Raw genomic sequence first — 15,233 nt, 5'->3', positions numbered from 1 at the left:
ATCTTGCAGTGTTACTCCACCTCAAGAGTTGCATTTGGCGAAAGGCTCGGCACACACATACTCAGGCTACTTGCTCTCGTTCAACCAAATGAGAAATAAGTGCACTCAGGCTATCCGGAAGGCCAAAGTTAGTTACTTTGAGGAGCAGTTCTCTCTCTGTGGGTCAAACCCCAAGAAGTTCTGGAAAACAGTTAAAGACCTGGAGAATAAACCCTACTCCTCACAGCTGCCCATGTCCCTTACATTTACATTTACATTTTAGTCATTTAGCAGACGCTCTTATCCAGAGCGACTTACAGTAGAGTGCATACATTTTATTACATTTTACATACTGAGACAAGGATATCCCTACCGGCCAAACCCTCCCTAACCCGGACGACGCTATGCCAATTGTGCGTCGCCCCACAGACGCACAATTGCGTCGCCCCCCTTAATGTTGATGATGTGCTTGTTACTGACAAGAAGCACATGGCTGAGCTCTTTAATCACCACTTCATTAAGTCAGGATTCCTATTTGACTCAGCCATGCCTCCTTGCCTGTCCAACATTTCCTCATCTCCCACCCCTTTTAATGCGCCTATCCCCGATGCTTCTCCCTCTTTTCCCCCTGCCCCCGCTACAAAGTTTCTCCCTGCAGGCAGTCACTGAGTCCGAGGTGCTAGAGGAGCTCCTGAAACTTGACCCCAAAAAAACCATCTGGGTCAGATGGGTTTAGACCCGTTCTTCTTTAAGGTTGCTGCCCCTATCATCGCCAAGCCTATGTCCAACCTTTTTAACCTGTCTCTCCTTTCTGGGGAGGTTCCCATTGCTTGGAAGGCAGCCACAGTTCGTCCTTTATTTAAAGGGGGAGATCAAGCTGATCCTAACTGTTATAGGCCTATTTCTATTTTGCCCTGTCTACCAAAAGTGTTGGAAAAATGTGTCAATAATCATCTGACTGGTTTTCTTTATCTATAGTATTCTCTCTGGTATGCAATCTGGTTTCCGCTCAGGTTATGGATGTGTCACTGCAACCTTAAAGGTCCTCAATGATGTCACCATTGCCCTTGATTCTAAGTAATGTTGTGCTGCTATTTTTATTGACTTGGCCAAAGCTTTTTATGCGGTCTTTGGCCTGGTTTGCTAACTACATCTCTCAAAGAGTGCAGTGTATCAAGTCAGAAAAGCTGCTGTCTCAGCCACTGCCTGTCACCAAGGGAGTACCCCAAGGCTCAATCCTAGGCCCCACACTCTTCTCAATTTACATCAACAACATAGCTCAGGCAGTAGGAAGCTCTCTCATCCATTTATATGCAGATGATACAGTCTTATACTCAGCTGGCCCCTGCCCGGATATTGTGTTAAATGCTCTACAACAAAGCTTTCTTAGTGTCCAACAAGCTTTCTCTACCCTTAACCTTGTTCTGAACACCTCCAAAACAAAGGTCATGTGGTTTGGTAAGAAGAATGCACCTCTCCCAACAGGTGTGATTACTACCGCTGAGGGTTTAGAGCTTGAGGTAGTTACCTCATACAAGTACTTGGGAGTATGGCTAGACGGTAAACTGTCCTTCTCTCAGCACATATCAAAGCTGCAGGCTAAAGTTAAATCTAGACTTGGTTTCCTCTATCGTAATCACTCCTCTTTCACCCCAGCTGCCAAACTAACCCTGATTCAGATGACCATCCTACCCATGCTAGGTTACGGAGACATAATTTATAGATCGGCAGGTAAAGGTGCTCTCGAGCGGCTAGATGTTCTTTATCATTCGGCCATCAGATTTGCCACCAATGGGAACCTCCCCAGAAAGACACATCACTGCACTCTATACTCTGTAAACTGGTCATCTCTGATTACCCGTCGCACAACCCACTGGTTGATGCTTATTTATAAAACCCTCTTAGGCCTCACTCCACACTATCTGAGATATCTACTGCAGCCCTCATCCTCCACATACAACACCCGTTCTGCCAATCACATTCTGTTAAATGTCCCCAAAGCACATACATCCCTGGGTCCCTCGTCTTTTCAGTTCGCTGCAGCTAGCGACTGGAACGAGCTGCAACAAACACTCAAACTGGACAGTTTTATCTCAATCTCTTCATTCAAAGACTCAATCATGGACAATCTTACTGCCATTTGTGGCTGCTTTGCGTGATGTATTGTTGTCTCTACTTTCTAGCCCTTTGTGCTGTTGTCTGTGCCAATAATGTTTGTACCATGTTTTGTGTTGCTACCATGTTATTGTCATGTTGTGTTGCTACCATGCTGTGTTGTCATATGTTGCTGCCTTGCTATGTTGTTGTCTTTGGTCTCTCTTTATGTAGTGTTGTCTGTCTTGTCGTGATGTGTGTTTTGTTTTGTTTTAATATATATATACATGTTTATCTTTTATTTTTTATATTTAAAATGTATTTGTAAAACATTTTTAAAATCCCAATGTAAATAAGAATTTGTTCTTAACTGACTTGCCTAGTTAAGTAAAGGTTAAAAAAAATAAAAATAAAAATAAATAAATAAACATCTCTGGGGTTTTGCCTGGGGTTTTGTAATGTTTTGTGTGGATTCCCCAGTAACTGTCTGTCTCCGTTGTTGTGTTTCAGAGAGAGCCAGTATGCTGTCATCCTTCACCAGCCCTATGAAGATTAGAGATACTGGGACAACAACATCAAAAGACCATGGAGACACTTCAAGTAATTGATTCATGTATTTCCCTTTCCGTGCTATTCACTCACACCACATTTCAATCAGAGTAGCACACCAGCAATTTATCAGTTTATATTTTCAATTTACACCTTTTGCTAAGCTTTCCCATTTCGGTAGTTTGGCCTTTTCTTAAAAATCTCATCAACATAATGTGAAACTTAATAGCGGTTTCCTCAACTATGTTTGTTCTTGTCTTAATTGGGGAACAGATAGCAGCAGCGCTGAGGTGAAGGAGAATCGTCATAGCACAAACCAAGTAGACTATTCCACCATACAACAACCTGCACATCATCAATCAGCTCTTTACACTGACATCTCCAGAGGTCTCTCCAGGACTACTGCTCTACAGAGGAAACAGCCATTGGTGGAAGGAAAAGACAGTCTTCTCTATGAACTCCAGTTGATCTGTAAGAGGACGGCCCATTGCTTTACATCAGATAGCACCACGACTCCGTCTGCACTGTCGGTTGAGGGAGGAGCATCACGTGGGAGTGATGCAACCTGTCGGAAGACAATGAGGACTTCCTGGTCTGTCACAAAGAAGAACGCCCTTGTGCAGTTGAACGAGCTGAGACCAGGTCTACAGTATGAGATAGCATCCTGGACGGGGCCAGTTCACGCCCCTGTGTTCGCTGTAGGAGTAGAGGTGAACGGTCTCAGGTTCGAGGGCCGAGGCCCCACCAAGAAGAAGGCTAAGATGAGAGCAGCAGAGATGGCTCTTAGGTCCTTCATCCAGTTCCCCAACGCCCCTCAGGCTCACATCACCATGGGAAACCTCAACTTTATCAACACCACAGCACCAACAGACTTCACCTCAGACCAGGCCGTTCTCGTCCCTGACACGCTCTTCAAGGAGTTTGAGCCAGAAGCAAATGAAGACCAATTCCTTTACCACAGGACAGACGGAAAGGAGTTGCAATTTGAGGAGCCACCAGTGCAGGGAGATACACAACTCCTATACCACAGCCACAGGACAGGGGGAAAGGGACAGGAGTTGCTCTCCAGCATTTGTAACCATGGGAGACTAGTATGCCTGACCCTTGACCTGATGTCCTCAGCCAATCAGAAGAGGCAGAGGATCGGTTCTTCCATTGTTGAGGAGCTGAGGCCTGTGGCTCTGCTCAATGAGTTAAGGCCAGGCCTGAGGTACGTCTGCCTGATGGAGAGAGTGCGAGGCAGGCCGATCAGGAGCTTTGTGATGGCAGTGAGGGTGGATGGGAGGATATTTGAGGGCTGTGGGCGCAGTAAGAGACTGGCTCAAGCCCAGGTAGCAGCCTCAGCCCTACAGGACCTGTTTCACATCAGTCTGGGGCCTGAGACTAGCATCAGTCATACTGCCATCTGGGCCAAGAGCTCTCAGCTACCTCAGGTGGGTACCTTACCTTCACTGACTTACTGTATGAGTTCTGAGTTTAACCATATTCCTAACTCTGTTTTGTCTAGCTACGGGGGAGAATTCTTCAATATTAATTCATTTTGCAATCAGTACCAAGCCTTGCTTGCTGTTCAATGTCTCTCCTAAAACAATGACAATGTTGAGATGCAGGGTTTCAATTTGCTGTAATTTGGATAAAGCAATCACAGTGCATCAAGTTTTTGATTCCTCCATTTCATTCACATCCTCATTGAAGTGCCCAGGTTGAACAGGGTTATTGAACATGCCCTGTCCATTGCCTCTGTAGCTGCAGCATTGCCATCCATCCCATCTTCTAAATGGTCATACTGAATATATCTAAGAGGTGCTCAGACTGCCACCAAATGGAGTGTATCGTATCAATATGCATTTCATGTCCAGGAGCCTCAGGACTAAACGCTATCCTGGCTTGCATGCCCAACCACAGCAGCTTCACACCCCTGTTATGTCTGTCTGGTCTCAGAAAAGCTGCTCTTCATCTTTTGCCATGCTTTTGAACAGTAGTATTCAGACTTTTTTAGTGTTGGCCCCCAAAAAAATTGCCCGAAGTTCTGAGGGCCAAATATTTTTACCAAGAATTTCTTGTGACCCCACCCCACACCAAACCTTAAAATCGTTAAATTGCAACAAATAACCTTCAATTCATTGCATTCTTATAAAAATGAAAAGAAACCAATACATACATTTAAATGTTTTTTTCAAACATTTTTTCTTTTCAAATGAGCTTTTTCAAAAACGTTTGTATAGTCACCTATAGAATAATCTGTACTCTTCTTTTTTTCCTCAAAAAAACATGTTTTTTTATATCTGCTTGCTCTGCCCTCATATTTAGTCTCACATTGAAGTGTTTTTCCATTTTATTTTCAGGACAACCAGGGCTACAAGTAGAAAACAATTGGACATTAACAGCTTTATTCACGAATGGCAATTAAAAAAAGGTCTGCCAAGCAAAAACCTGATTAAAAAAAATATTTATAAGGAGGCCATAAGTACATAAATTGTTTGCTCAGTGACAGCTATGTGGATTTGGAGTTTGTTACAGCAACTGTGTGAACTTATTACAGTACTATAGACACAAATCCTGCAATTTCCTATGACCTATGTAGAAGAACCCCTTACCTTCTACATTTGACATTTTAGTCATTTAGCAGACATTCTTATCCAGAGCGAATTACAATTAGTGCATTCTTGTTAAGATAGTTAGGTGAGACAACAACATATCTCAATCGTATCAAGTACATTTTCCCTCAACAAAGTATTTATTAGCTAAATCAATGCTTGTCGGGGGCGCCCGACAAGAAACTCTTCAAAGAGTACCTTCTAAGGACTCTTGTGTGGCTTGTGATAGTGCAAAACAGGTTACACGTGTCTCCGTGAGAGATGGATCACAATAGTTTGTAGCTCAAACTGTTCGGACTTTCCATACATTTTTGTAAGAAGAACCGTTTTTGGGATCCGCCATTGTCTCACAAACATCACTCTGGCTCAGCCCCTGTTAATCACACAGACGAATGGTTGGTATCAGCGTATGCAGAATAAATAGGCGAATCCAATGCAACAACCCATGAGTAAAACACACAATGGGTTACAAAGGGGTTAGAAGTCCAGAATTCGCCGGTGTCACTGTGAGACTGTAGGATGACCATTATCATCACAGCCTATTGGTGATCAAGGAGGAGCCCCAGACTGAAGGAGATTGAAATTAAGAGGAGGTGTGAAGAGCATATTAATAACTATTTAATACGCTCATTACGCATCATTGCGCATGACCTTGTCCCATTGCCATTTAGACAATATCATTTCCCCTTTCTAGTCATCTCTCCAAGCTTGATATCAGGGCACGGGTGGGATGATAACTCCAATGATCATGTATCGTATATTTTATGTAAATTAAGTGGATTGGATGAGTTAGCCTTTTTTTTATTAACTACTAAATATTGTCAATATAGTCTCATCATTCCCAGATATACTCTCAATATAATGCTAATCTAATACTGTATGTCTCAGGGAGAGGAGACAGAGAAGAAACCTCTGTCAGAGTCATTGAAAGCACTGCCACAGTGTGGGTCCCAAATGACACACTATTTCCTATGTAATGCACTACTTTTGACCAAAGCCCATATGGGACGCAGGCTTGCGGCACGTCCACCATACCTGATGATGCATGGCAACTATTATCTGGTTGTTTTGGTGACTGTGATATTGACTTAGCAACTAGCGGGCAAACTTTTGTTTGCTCTACTGTCTGTTTATGTAGATGTGAATACAGCTGTTATCTTGACCATTGCCTGTTTGATTTGGAAGTAATCCGTTAACGTATGTGATTGCAGTGCTTTGCAGAGTCAATCTTCCATTTGGTGAGAGAGAAACACAGTCAGCTAGCTGACTGTTACTGCCCTACCTCCCAAAGCCGTCACAAAGTACTGGCAGGCATCGTAATGACCAGAGGTAGGCTATGGACTCTGTCCAAACGGAACCCTATTCCCTGTACGTATATTAGTACTCTACTTTTAACCAGCTCGGGTCAAGTATTGCATTATGTAGGGAACAGGGTGCCGTTTGGAAGGCAGCCATAATTACACTTTTCACTGACATTGAAATATTTTACAAGTCAAAATGAAAGAGAAATGGTGGATCTCTCTTCAATACAACTGTAGATACCAGCATCAAAATGTATGATACGTCGTAAATTATTCAAATGCCTTTGAATATAGGCCAGAAAATGTAATTAGATGAAGTTGTTTGTAAGGACATTTCCTGTTTGAGGCCAAATTACTGTAACTGATATCCCAAAAGACAAGCGTTGGCATGCACCCTATTCTATTCCCTATGCAGTGCACTACTTTTGGCCAGGACCCATGGGCTCCAAAGTAGTAAAAAAAAGGCATTATATAGGGAATAGGGTACCATTTGGGACACGGACAACACTCAAATCTGTTGTATAAGTGTACTGTGCAGTTTTGTTTGAGGTTGGTTAGTAAGAAACATTGTGTATTGTTCCCTGCCCAGGTTTTGACGTTAGACGAGGCCAGGTGGTGTCTCTGGGGACAGGGACCAAGTGTTTCAGTGGAGTGTGTGTCAGTGACCAGGGACGGACGGTTAATGACTGCCATGCTGAGGTCATCACCAGGAGGGCTTTCCTCCGCTTTCTCTACACCCAACTGGAGCTCTTCCTCTGGTAATATACTGTATATTATAAACTGGGTGGTTTGTGCCCTGAATGCTGATTGGATAACAGCCATGGCATATCAGACCATATACCACAGGTATGACAAAACATTTCTATTTACTGCTCTAATTACATTGGTAACCAGTTTATAATAGCAATAAGGCGCCTCGGGCGTTTGTGATATATGGCCAATATACCACGGCTAAGGGCTGTGTCCAGGCACTCCGTGTTGCGTCATATGTAAGAACAGCCCTTAGCCGTTGTATATTGGCCATATACCACACTCCTCGGCCCTTATTGCTTAATTATATAATATATACTGTACTGTAATATACTGTATATATACTGTCATATACTGTATCCTTACACAAGGGAATGCATCCCAAATGCTACCATATTTCCTATATAGTGCACTACTTTTGAACAGGGTTCTGTGCTCTGGTAAAAATGTGTGCACTATAAAGGGAATAGGGTGTCATTTGGGACATAGCCAAGGCCTCAACCGTGAGGACGAAGTTGAAGAATCTTTGCTTGTATACTTTTACATTGAAGTTGCAAGTGTAACATTTTATATCAGCTGTTACCTATCTGCACTGATATTTTGGTTCCATTTTAAAAAGAGACACTTGTAAATGTTATTTTATGCCCATGTCCCATCACTCAAGAATCAATTTTGATTCTTGATTAACACATTGTACTAAAAGCCTTGAATAACTAAACGTGTTCCCATCAACGTCAAGTGCACAAGGATGATTGAAGTATAGAAATGTTTAACATAAAACACCCTTTTCATCTCAAAATACACTACATGACCAAAAGCATGTGGACACCTGCTCGTCGAACATCTCATTCCAAAATTATGGGCATTAATGTGGAGTTGGTCCCCCTTTGCTGCTATAACAGCCTCCACTCTTCTGGTAAGGCTTTCCACTAGATGTTGGAACATTGCTGCAGGGACTTGCTTCCATTCAGCCACAGTCGCATTAGTGAGGTCGGACACTGATGTTGGACAATTAGGCCTGGTTCGCAGTCGGCATTCCAATTCATCCCAAAAGTGTTCGATGGGGTTGAGGTCAGGTCTCTGTGCAGGCCAGTCAAGTTCTTCACAAACCATTTCTGTGTTAACCTTGCTTGGGCACAGGGACATTGTCATGCTGAAACAGGAAAGGCCTTCCCCAAACTGTTGCCACAAAGTTGGAAGCACAGAATGGTGTAGAATGTCATTGTATGCTGTAGTGTTAAGATTTCCCTTCACTGGAACGAAGGGGCCTAGCCCAAACCATAAAAAACAACCCCAGACCATTATTCCTCCTCCACCAAACTTTACAGTTGGCACTATGAATCGAGGCAAGTAGCGTTCTCCTGGCATTCACCAAACCCAGATTCGTCCGTCGGAATGCCAGATGGTGAAGCGTGATTCATCACTCCAGAGAACACACTTACACAAACCCATTTCATGAAGCTCTCGACTAACAGTTCTATTGCTGACGTTACTTCCAGAGGTAGTTTGGAACTTGGTAGTGAGTGTTGCAACCGAGGACAGATGATTTTTACTCGCTACATGCTTCAGCACTCGGCGGTCCTGTTCTGTGAGCTTGTGTGTCCTTCCACTTCACGGCTGAGCCGTTGTTGCTCCTAGATGTTTCCACTTCACAATAACAGCACTTACAGTTGACTGGAGCAGCTCTAGCAGGGTGGAAATTTGACGAACTGACTTGTTGGAAAGGTGACATCCTATGACTGTGCCACATTGAAAGTCACTGAGCTCTTCAGTAAGGCCATTCTACTGCCAATGTTTGTCTATGGAGATTGCATGGGTGTTTTTGATTTTATATACCTGTCAGCGACGGTAGTGTCTGAAATAGCCGAATCCACTAATTTGAAGGGGTGTCCACATACTTTTGTGTATATAGTGTAGATGTATCTGGGTGATTAGGCTGCACGTGACAATTTATTTGAAAGTTCATACTCAGAATGATCAGAACAACATGATTTCCTTGTTTAGTAACCGGCCAGACAGTTTGGAGCAGTCCATCTTTGTGCGAGACAAAGAGTCTGGGTACAGACTGAGAGATGGTATTCTGTTCCATATGTATGTGAGCTCATCGCCCTGTGGGGACGCACGCCTCAATTGCCCCTACGAGGTAACAGCTACACGTAAGAAATTTTATTTCAATTTATATCATTCATACTCGCAGTCGACAAGACTGAATTAAGCAGAATCTACAGTTACATTAAAACAATGCTTTAAAATGCTCTACTTTAAAATGATCTGCCTGTACTGTGGTTCGTAGAGCAGGTTTGCATTTGTTGGTGCTGCATCAGTTGTCTACTCCCTCAGACCACAGCTGGCACAGATTTGTAAGGAAGTTACGCTGCCATCTGAGGATGAAGATGGAAGGCGGTGAGGGTACACTTCCTGTCAGCGTACGGAGAGCCAATCAGAAATGGGACAGGGGGTTGCCGAGGGAACCTCCCGTCACCATGTCCTGCACAGATAAAATGGCCAGGTGAGCACCAGCTAGACAGTGACGACTTTCACTGAGTCACAAACGTATAACATACTGAACAAAGGGGGCTTGTCTCTCTCCCTTTGTTCCAATGGTAATGTTCCAGGCTTGTGTCTCAAATGGCACCCTTTTCCCTATATAGTGCACTACTTTTGACCAGGACCCAGTGGCTCTGGGGAACAGGGTGCCATTTGGGACGCAACTCCTAGTCCTGCTTGATCTCTAGCCTTATTGCTTGTATCTCCAGGTGGAATGTTCTAGGTCTCCAGGGCTCTCTCCTGTCTCACCTGGTGGAGCCAGTGTACCTCCACAGCCTCACTGTGGGCAGCCTGTGCCACACAGGTCACCTGGGAAGGACCATGGCACGACGCATGGGGCACATCGGCCCCATGTCCTCCTCCTATAGACACAACAGGCTACTCCTCGGCTGTAAGTCACCCAGATCTAAGAGAGGATAACATGATATGGTTACTTCAGATACAGTATTTAAGTTCACATTACTTGTCCAGGAGTCATTTGGCAGTGATCCAAGGTTAGAGACCTGACAAAGAGAAATGTTAGGAGGAGGAAAGGTCATGAGGTTATTCTGTTACCTTGCCTGGTGGAGAGGTTCAGTGAGGACCACCTGAGCGTGACTCTGTTCTAGAACTAACACCTTGTTCCTCCAGATGGTCCTCATGGTCCTGTCTCTTCTACTATGCCTCTGTGCTGGCTCATGATGTGGTATCTGAAGAGTGCATGTTAAGTATGTACCTGTACCCCTCTGCTCTCCTTCCTGACCCCAGTCTGGTCTCTGTGTGGTCTCCAGGCCTCAGCAGCAGTGAGGGTCGGCAGCCAGGGAAGTCCCCCAGGTTCAGTGTGAACTGGAGTGCTGGAGACGGGGAGCTGGAGGTGCTGGATACCTCTACAGGCAGGAGGAAAGACTCAGGGACACCATCCAGACTCTGCAAGAGATCCCTCTTCACTCGTTGGGAGAGACTACACCACCAGGTTAGTCATGAACAGGGAAGCTATTCAGTATGCTTTACCCAGAACCAGTGGAGGCTGGTGAGAGGAGTACGGCTCATAGTAATAGCTGGAATGGCAAAAATAGAAGGGTATCAAACAGGATGCCATTCCAGACATTACTGTGAGACTGTCCTCTGAGCCACCAGCCACCACTGCCTGCAACCCACACTGGCAACCCTGAGTCCACACTTTGATACTTATGTTTTACAATGCCATCCATTGATACTTCCATTATGCTGTAAGCAGAAGCTCTAATGTATGTATTGGAACTAAGGCATGTGGTCTTTTGTATTACTGCAGTGAGGAGAGAGGTATTAACAAACTATTTGCCTACTGCTGATAGTGGAAAAGGCTATACTTACAATGGAGATGCCATCCATCTTTGTTCAATTGCACTCTGCTGGCTCACCAAGCATTTCTGTCTCCATTTAACACTCCTCATTATGAATATGTTTTTAAAGTACAGTTTCATTTCCACTGTGAAATTAAATATGTATGCCGGTGCGTTCCATTGTTCCAAATGTCAGTGGTTCCATTTTGATGACAGTAGAGAGTCATAATTATTTAGAAAAGCATTTGAATAGCTTCCCACAGAAAAGGCTTCCTGCACTCAGTATCACATGCAAGAATAAACAGTCATCTACTAATACATCCTGGCTGTACTCCATTAAATATGTGTGAGACAGACAGAGAGAGAGGCAGAGAGAGAGAGGCAGAGAGACAGAAAGAGAGAGGCAGAGAGGCAAAGAGAGGCAGAGAGAAAGAGAGAGAGAGGCAGAGAGAGAGAGGCAGAGAGACAGAGAGAGAGGAGCAGAGAGAAAGAGAGAGAGAGGCAGAGAGACAGAAAGAGAGAGGCAGAGAGACATATAAACAGGGACAGAGAGAGAGAGAAAGACAGAGAGAGAGAGAGAGAGAGAGAGAGAGAGAGAGAGAGAGAGACAGAGAGAGAGACAGGGACAGAGAGACAGGGACAGAGAGAGAGAGAGAGAGAGAGAGAGACAGGGACAGAGAGAGATAGAGAGAGACAGAGAGATAGAGAGAGAAAATAAAGCAAAGCCCGTGGAATGTTAATTTGTTTGGTGAAATGTAAATGGGGGAAGATAGCCCAGCTGTTGAAGTTTGCAGTTTGGGTTGGCTCATTAGTTTTATTCTGTCTGGGTGGTGTTTTATTAACCCAAGCCTTTCCTATTGTTGCTGTCTCTCTCCTCAGCTGAGCAGGCCAGGACAAGTGTTGGGTGACGAGAAGGCCATAAAGACGTACTGTGGCGCTAAGATGACAGCGGGGGCCTACCAGAGAGCCAAGCAGAAGTTTGTCCTCTCACTGCAGGAGGCAGGCCTGGGCATCTGGAACAGGAAACCACCAGAACAGGAGCACTTCCAGAGCAGCGTGTAAGGGGTTCTTATAGAAGAAGCAATTCCCTCACACACACACACTCACATGCGCTCTTCCTATCGTGGTCTCTAAGACCATAGAGGTCCTATAACACAATGTTACCATGATAGGAACAGCACATGTACAGGTAACCCACCAAAATAATGGAAACATTTGAGTAAATGAAGGATACAAAGTATATTGAAAGCCGAGTTAATTAAGCAGTTCATATTCTATCATGCTTAGGGTCATGTATAGAAATGCTGGAGGAGGAAAGCAGGGATTATCAACTAGATTCAGCCGTGGGCAGAACAGGGGGGCGGAACAGAATTACAGATTATTTCTAGGCAAATTGACCACAAGAAGCCCAAACAGATATATTTTACTAAAACATAATAATTTCAAGCGTTGCTTACATTTTTATACGATCATGTGTCCCTCTATTATGCGTGGGAATACTTAGGAACAGATTTCCCAAATTAGAATCACTTTGAATTGATTTCCCGGTGCTTTTACAGTTTTTTATGTCCAACAATGAAAAACCCTGGAGGTCTTCTCAGGTCCAAAAATGTGGACCCGGACACGAACGGACGGAAAATAAAAACATTTAAAAGGGGACCCAAACCTGACAACAATCAGACCCGAGCGGACCCGACAACACCCAGACCTAGACCTGACCTGTACCCTAACAGTTCCGGATCTAGACCAGACCCGATTGGACCAGAGAGAGATTTCTTTTTATTTGCAACTAAGTTGCTCTTCTGGCTAACAAATAGGCCTTTATATGTTGGCTAGGCCTTCTATAAGTCAATAAACTCACCTTATAAGTGTAAAATAAATATGCTATAGGCTATGCAGAGCCGTGGTCAGGTCCATTCAGGTCAACGTGGGTCTATCAGCTGTAGTACCTAGACCCAAACCCGATGACAATCAAACAGGACCCAAGGGAAAAGTTAGAATTTTGGACCGCAGTCGGGTATCGGGTATTTGTTTTCGGGTGCACCCATGAAGACCTGTACTATAACCCTATAGGACGACAATGCACAGGGCACGAGTGGTCACTGAATTGTTTGATGAGCATGAAAACGATGTAAACCATATGCCATGGCCATCTGTCACCAGATCTCAACCCAATTTAACACTTTTGTGAGATTCTGGAGCGGCACCTGAGACAGCGTTTTCCACCAGCAAATTATGCCATTTCTCGTGTTGATGTTTTCTTTATTTTGGCAGTGTGAAGTGAGTGTGTGAGGGAATTTGGCTAGCTAAATTTCCCTGGATTGCTTCTGTGCACTATTTGCTCATTTATAATGAATTTGTAGTCCTGCTTCCATTCCTCCTCCTCTGTGCAATCCTATAACAATAGTAGCCCAAAGATGATCCCATTTCCCCTTTAGTAATCCGTCACCCACACCTGTTGAGTTACTCACTTGAGCTCCCCTTATTTTTTGGTCTCCTTGCAATGCAAACGATACATCCTTTCAACCATTCTGTCATGTATTGTCTTGTTCATTTTTTACATTGAATGTTATTAAACGATTTTGAAAGAATTGTCATTGTAGTACTGGGGAGCCAGTAGACTATAGTATGTGACTGGCTATAGTATGTGAAACTGGCCATGAGAAACATGAAAGAGCAGTGACATCTAGTGGCTCAAAGAGTACATTTCAAGTTCTGGAAGTATAATACAGTATTAATGTATTTTTTTTATGTGTATGGACAGTGTTGACAGTAATTTTCTATACATTACAATTGCACATAGACATGTCATATAGCTAATTTAAATTAATTCATGTATTTCCTCTTTCCGCAAGCAACTTTATTGCTAGATATATATTTCTACACAAAAGACATGACTGCACAACACCATCTCACAGACTGAAACGACTGAATGCAAATAGTAATGTAAAAGTATTTTGTATCAATATCATTGAATGTCAAATGTAAAATAGTCATAACTATTTTTATTAAAAGGCAGTAAATTAGCCTTTTTAGAATCCTCCACTTGGTCTTTGCCAGTTTTCCAAAACAAATTGTATTTTTCACATGCACAGAATACAACGGTTGTAGACTTAACCATGCAACGAGCCCTTCCCAATGACACAGAGATAAACAATAATACAAAGAAAAATAGTAACAAGAGGCATAAAATACACAAGAATGGAGCTATATACAGGGAGTACCAGTACCAGATCAATGTGGAGCTATATTTATTTTATTTATTTATTTATTTAACCTTTATTTAACCAGGTAGGCAAATTGAGAACACGTTCTCATTTACAATTGCGACCTGGCCAAGATAAAGCAAAGCAGTTCGACACATACAACAACACATAGTTACACATGGAGTAAAACAAACATACAGTCAATAATACAGTGAAAAATAAGTCTATATACAATATGAGCAAGTGAGGTGAGATAAGGGAGGTGAAGGCAAATATACAGGGAGTACCAGTACCAGATCAATGTGGAGCTATATACAGGGAGTACCAGTACCATATCAATGCAGAGCTATATACAGGGAGTACCAGATCAATGTGGAGCTATATACAGGGAGTACCAGTACCAGATCAATGTGGAGCTATATTTAGGGAGTACCAGATCAATGTGAAGCTATATACAGGGAGTACCAGATCAATGTGGAGCTATATACAGGGAGTGCCAGATCAATGTGGAGCTATATACAGGGAGTGCCAGATCAATGTGGAACTATATACAGGGAGTACCAGATCAATGTGAGGCTATATACAGGGAGTACCAGATCAATGTGAGGCTATATACAGGGAGTACCAGATCAATGTGAGGCTATATACAGGGAGTACCAGATCAATGTGAGGCTATATACAGGGAGTACCAGATCAATATGAGGCTATATACAGGGAGTACCAGATCACTGGGGAGCCATATACAGGGAGTACCAGATCACTGGGGAGCTATATACAGGGAGTACCAGATCACTGGGGAGCTATATACAGGGAGTACCAGATCACTGGGGAGCTATATACAGGGAGTACCAGATCACTGTGGAGCTATATACAGGGAGTACCAGATCACTGTGCAGCTATATACAGGAA

At 43.5% G+C, this 15,233-nt stretch overlaps 1 protein-coding gene across 1 annotated transcript in view; it reads left to right on the top strand.

The window, feature by feature from the left end:
* The window catches only part of LOC129814167 (double-stranded RNA-specific editase B2-like), a 34,864-nt gene extending 21,161 nt beyond the window's left edge, over window positions 1-13,703 (top strand). The window contains exons 2-10 of the mRNA XM_055867046.1: window positions 2,584-2,673; window positions 2,896-4,055; window positions 6,431-6,548; window positions 7,110-7,278; window positions 9,275-9,426; window positions 9,611-9,779; window positions 10,027-10,208; window positions 10,588-10,769; window positions 11,998-13,703. Coding sequence (XP_055723021.1) covers window positions 2,584-2,673; window positions 2,896-4,055; window positions 6,431-6,548; window positions 7,110-7,278; window positions 9,275-9,426; window positions 9,611-9,779; window positions 10,027-10,208; window positions 10,588-10,769; window positions 11,998-12,180 — 2,405 coding nt within the window. The 3' untranslated portion in view covers window positions 12,181-13,703. The remainder of the gene's footprint in view (window positions 1-2,583; window positions 2,674-2,895; window positions 4,056-6,430; window positions 6,549-7,109; window positions 7,279-9,274; window positions 9,427-9,610; window positions 9,780-10,026; window positions 10,209-10,587; window positions 10,770-11,997) is intronic.
* The last annotated feature ends 1,530 nt before the right edge of the window (window positions 13,704-15,233 follow it).

This window comes from Salvelinus fontinalis, chromosome 17 (assembly GCF_029448725.1).
Source record: "Salvelinus fontinalis isolate EN_2023a chromosome 17, ASM2944872v1, whole genome shotgun sequence".
In the NCBI taxonomy this organism is placed as follows: domain Eukaryota; kingdom Metazoa; phylum Chordata; class Actinopteri; order Salmoniformes; family Salmonidae; genus Salvelinus; species Salvelinus fontinalis.
Note: the sequence above shows the minus strand (reverse complement) of the source record. Positions and strands in the feature narration are given on the sequence as shown.